This window comes from Vanessa cardui, chromosome 5 (genome assembly GCF_905220365.1).
Source record: "Vanessa cardui chromosome 5, ilVanCard2.1, whole genome shotgun sequence".
In the NCBI taxonomy this organism is placed as follows: domain Eukaryota; kingdom Metazoa; phylum Arthropoda; class Insecta; order Lepidoptera; family Nymphalidae; genus Vanessa; species Vanessa cardui.
The window spans coordinates 9,968,639-9,974,177 of record NC_061127.1 but is presented as its reverse complement, the minus strand read 5'-3'; the positions used below and the strand labels follow the sequence as shown (position 1 = coordinate 9,974,177).

General features: G+C 36.2%; 1 protein-coding gene across 1 annotated transcript; it reads right to left on the bottom strand.

Annotated features, from left to right (window-relative positions):
* Window positions 1–812: 812 nt before the first annotated feature.
* Window positions 813–4,416, bottom strand: LOC124529821. The gene is made up of 4 exons (XM_047103738.1): window positions 4,198–4,416; window positions 3,251–3,342; window positions 958–2,698; window positions 813–818 (listed from the first exon to the last, which is right to left on the bottom strand). The coding sequence occupies exons 1-4, from the start codon at window positions 4,414–4,416 to the stop codon at window positions 813–815; spliced, it is 2,058 nt and encodes a 685-aa protein (XP_046959694.1).
* Between the last annotated feature and the right edge of the window lie 1,123 nt (window positions 4,417–5,539).

Genomic DNA, 5,539 nt, shown 5'->3' with positions numbered 1-5,539 from the left:
TTTTTTTAAAGCTTCTTTTAATTCATTAGCTGTTAGATACGATTTATTTAATTTATGATTTGATGCCTTTGAATTATTTATAAATCGCCTACAATAAGCGACTACTCTGGTCATTCTGGTAAGGGACGAAAACTTAGTCCAACCCAAGTCATCTTCTGTAACATGATGCACTTTGACAGTTTCTAATTCAGTTCCTAAATTTTTTGGTTTATGATAAATAATGGGTTCACATGAGAGGAATTTCGGCCCATGAAACCATAACTCATTATTTACTAGATCAGATGGCTTCATTCCTCGAGATGCATAATCAGCTGGATTTTGTTTCGAAATCACATGACACCACGTCTGTGGATCTAAACTACTTAATATTTCTGACACTCTATTTGCTACAAAAACATTCCATCTACTTGGGTGACTATTTAGCCACGCAAGTACAATTGTTGAGTCAGTCCATGCATGAAGATTGTGTTTTTCAATTTTCATGACTCTTGCAACTTCGATTATCAACCTTGTAAGCAGAACAGCTCCACATAATTCTAAACGAGGTATCGAGACCTGCTTTACTGGTGCAACTTTTGTTTTAGCAGTAACCAAAGATGTGTGGACCTTTCCTTCAGAATCAATCACACGTACATACACTGCTGCTGCATATGCTGTTTTTGATGCGTCGCAAAATCCGTGTAATTCAACTAAATTATCATTTGACTTTATCCCAATCCACCTTGGTAAGCGAATATTGCTTAATGCAATCTGTTCTTCACGGTAAGTTAACCATTCCTCTGATAAATTGTCTGGAATTTCCTCATCCCAATCTAGTCCTGCTAACCACAATTTTTGTATCATTACCTTTGCTATAATAATGCTTGGCCCTACCCACCCGAGTGGATCGTAGAGTCGTGAAATATCAGATATAATTTTTCTTTTCGTTATAGGTTGCTGCAAATGCGGAAGACTTACTGCGTAGCGGAAGGTGTCATCACTGCGGTTCCAGGTAAGACCCAATATTTTTGTTATTTCGTCTTCTTTTATTTTTATTCCTTCCTTTATATCCTGTTTTCCATTTTCCTTTTTATTCATCTCCATTACTAGGTTATCATTATTGCTATTCCACTTTTGTAATGAAAAACCTGCTTTACTCAATAGTTCATTCATTTCCACAAATACTTGTTTACCTTCTTCACAGGTTTGAACTCCTGTCATAAGATCATCTACGTAAAAATCGTTGAAAACTCTTTCGACTGCCAACGGATAATCAGCACTATGATCAAGAGCAACTTGTTGCAGAGCCTTCACTGCTAGATATGGAGCAGAAGATGTGCCAAAGGTAACTCGAGTGTGCCTATAATATTTTATAGGCTCGTTTTTATTGTTTCTCCACAGTATTCTTTGACAATCTGCGTCTTGCCTTTGCACTTTAACCTGCCGGTACATCTTTACGATGTCAGCTGACATACAAATCGGTGAACACCTCCACTTAATAATTATATGCCGCAATTCTGGCTGCAAGGTAGGTCCAACCAACAACTGATCATTGAGTGATAGATTGTTTTTACCTTTGCAGGATGCATCGTAAACAATTCTGACCTTCGTAGTTTCTTTATCATTTCTGATAACGGCGTGATGAGGTAAGTATATCGCCCTAGGATTATTTATATCTTCTGGTGGTACTTCTTCCATGTGATCCAGCGTAAGATATTCATTTATTACCTCGTGATATTTTGATTTCAGAATCGGGTCTTTGCTGAACTTGACTTCTAACGATTTAAGAAGATTTTCGGCGATGTCTCTAGACCCTGTGACTTCAGGATATCCATTTTTGAAAGGGAGCTGAACTATATACCGCCCATTGGGATCTCTTTTGGTAGTCTGACTGAAAAGTTGTTCGCAAAGCCTTTCTTCCTCTGTAAACATACTGGATTTTTGTTTCGGAACGTCTGTCTCTAGTTCCCAAAATTTCTTCAACAAGTCCTCACTTTCGCAGCAATGCATTACACTTATACAAGATGAGCGTTTGGTATTACAGCTTATAGTTCCGGACAGAATCCAGCCGAGACTAGTTGCTTGTGCTATTAGGGTTCCTTCAGGATTTTTCATCATACCCTCCTGCAGGATTATTCCATATACGTCCGCACCCAAAAGAAGATCGATGTGATTTGAACTGAAGTATTCCGGATCAGCAAGCACTAAACCTTCAAGTTCCTGCCATTCTTTGGCTTCCACTTTCCTAGTTGGCAAGAGAGAGGTTATATTTTTTAACACGTGTGCTTTAATTAAAATTTTAAAATCTGGTTTGTACTGAGATTTTATTTCCATGGTGACCATAGTCTTAGAGACTATTGCCTTATTTCCTCCCAGCCCTGCTATCTGACTGGTGTGGACAGTTTTTTTTAAACCCAAATATTGTACCGTAGATTCGGTTACAAACGAAGCCTGCGACCCCTGGTCTAGGAGCGCACGAATGCTGTACTCATTACCATTCTTACAGATAGCCTTGACGACAGCCGTGGCAAGTAGCACTTGTTGTTGTTTCTTACCGGCTGCAACACAAGAAACCATCAAGGATGATGGAGACGCATTCGCAAATGAGGTTGTGGCACCTTCTGAAGAATTGACAACACACTCAGTCTTGTTTACTTCAGATGAATTAGCACCCGTAGGATGCAACAGCGAATGATGAGTCCGCTTGCAAACACTACACCTGACAAGTGTTGGACACTCCTTGGCAGAGTGATTGCTTCCCAAACAATTAAAGCAAACATTATTGTCATAAACGAACTTTCGACGAGATTCAACCGTTTCTTTATGGAACATTTTACATTTACTTAATTTATGCCCTTCCGAACAGAACGGACATGTTACAGACTTTGCAATATGAAGTGTTTTAACTTTATTAATATTTTGAAATTTATTTTCTGGTTTTGAAACCGGGCCCAAAAATTCGATAGCGCGAAATCTCTTCGTTAAAAATTCTTTGAGTTGGGTATAGGTGGGAAGTTCGTCTGACGAAATATTCGATGATATACTAAATTCCCATTGACGTCGAGACTCTGGGTCCAGTTTCAATGTAAGGATATGAATTATTAAAATATCCCAACTATTTACATCTATACCTAGATTTTTGAGAGTAGCCAAACAATCATTAGTTGTATTAACAAGATCTTTCAATGCATTTGCAGACTCGAATAATACATTCTTTTGACTAAGAAGTCGTTTTAAAACGTGGTGGCAGATGTATTTTTTATTATTATACCTTTCTTCTAATAGCTGCCAGCACCTTTCAAAATTAGATTCTTGAATTGGTATATGCCTCAAGAGTTGCTCCGCTTCACCCGTAACATGCCCCTTCAAATAATGCAATTTTTGTACATTATCCAAGGATACATTTTGAATAATTAAGGATTTGAATAGATCTTTAAAAGAAGCCCAGTCTGAGTAAACTCCTGAAAAAGTAGGTATATTAATTTTGGGTAATTTTACTTGAGCAGCTCTTGTGCTTACATTGTGAACTCCACTTCCACATTGTGTCATATCTACCAACTTAGACTTTAATTCACATTTATATTCCAGGTAAATTTCCTCAGTTTCATTGTATTTGTCAGAAGTTACATAATTGGTGGAATTTAATAATTTAGGTTCGTAATTTCTCATTAAATCTTTGTGACCACATAAAAACTCTAGCCATAATTGATCAACAGCCTCTAATTTTCCTTCAATATAAGCTTTTGTTAACCGGTCTTTAGGGCTTTTCTTAAAATTTAACCTAGATTTAGATATACGCGAACATAAATCATATTGAAAGTTTATTAGAGACTCCATTTTTATAAACTAAGAATAATAATAAAATACAATTTTTTTTAAAAAAAAAAAATTCTAAATATAATAGTTCAAATAAAAGTTCAAATAAAAATCAAGCATACGAATTTTTCTAAGTTATAAACTAACTAAATTATTGAAATAATTCTAAGTTCATATCTTCTTTTTCAAACTATGTAATTGTACTCACAAATTCACTTGATATATTTACATCACCATCCACGATATGTTGGTGTAAACTCCAACTTTCCTGCTTCCCACTTGGAGTAGTAGGGGGCTCCGATGACCGCCACTCACTCCTGGTAGCTAGGTTTCCGTAGCGCGATGACTTCACTGGGTCTCAGTAAGTCCTGGGCATCTACGTTGATGTCTCCTTGACAGTACCGCTCCAAGGTACTCGCCAGTCGCCAGCAGCAGCAGAGGTTTAGCCGTCCCACCTGCGCCCGTGACGACGATCCACCATGCTCCGTAGTCGAAGACTTGCACTTTCCTCCTGGTTACGTCTGATGAGACACATCCGGCTCGAAGGACCAATGAACAACTTAGATCACTAGATCCTAAGGATGCTTCACAGTAAAACGAATAGGTGCCACTGATAATCATATTTATTCAAAAAAATTCATAACATTATATATAATCGTTTTCGAATCTTGACATCGCGATTTAGACAATTATTTATTTTGACTTAACGCCATCTAGTAACTACAAGCTACATTAGTTACGTGTACATAACCAATATAGAAAAAATACGACGACTGGTCTGGTGATATATAATAAATATATATGTATAAAGATTTTTTCCATAATAATGTTTTTTACTGAGGCCAAATAATTTTAAGTTGATGAAAAATACTCTTTGAAAACCTTTTTTTAGTAAAATAATACGATTTTTTCTGAATTAATAAATTTTTTTCAATCAACCTTTGACATGTTAATTGAATTTTAGTTTGTTAGCGCGGATTTGATGCGTTGCAGTGAAAACTTTTCCACCGTTAAATTAGCATTTTACGAGCTAACTTTATTTGAAAATTTTAAGAATATGAATGATTCCAAATTTTTTCGTCCGTTACAGTTTTTGCTCTTGCATTGTATCTGCTTACATTTTTTCTAACAGATTATACATAATTATCGATTTAATTAAATCGATTTTGTACAAGCCCGCCTGAGTAGTTATGACCCACGCAGCATGTAATCAACTGCAAAGAAGCAATACTTACATATAATTAAAGTTATTAATTACGGGATATTCATCATGTTTTTTATTTTTATTCGGTGGAGCTCGATATTTCGACATTATCTACGAATGTCTTGTTCACGAGTCTGAAGTTTGCGGGTAGATGTTGATAATGTTAGAAGTCCATATCGGACTACCTCCTTTCTCGTACGTTTGCTGTGTAAACACCGGTCACCACTACTATTGTCACTTTCACCCCTACCTCGACACTCGATCCCGTGTTTTGCAGACGAAAATCTCCGTATCGATTCGGGATTTTTTTATTTTAATTTTATGTTGCGCTTAAAAACCTTAAAAATAACCATGTTAATTTAAAAATTTTACATATAACTGTTTTTATTCCTTTTGGAGGAACATAACATCGAAGCCTCCAAGATCGACTGCGCATTTGTTGATGTTAGGAATTGTTAATAATTTTTCCACCTTGGAAGCACCTTCAAAAAAAAAATAAATTTAAAACATGACAACACAAATATTACCATAATACTAAAT

Excerpts from the sequence above, each read along its gene's own strand:
- LOC124529821 (XM_047103738.1), bottom strand. The coding sequence starts at position 4,416 with ATGATTATCAGTGGCACCTATTCGTTTTACTGTGAAGCATCCTTAGGA. Across the intron at positions 3,343-4,197 it reads CTGGCGAGTACCTTGGAGCG|GGGCATGTTACGGGTGAAGC; the intron begins GTACTGTCAAGG and ends CATTATTTGAAG. Across the intron at positions 2,699-3,250 it reads TGGCAGCTATTAGAAGAAAG|GTGTAGTGTTTGCAAGCGGA; the intron begins GTATAATAATAA and ends AACACTTGTCAG.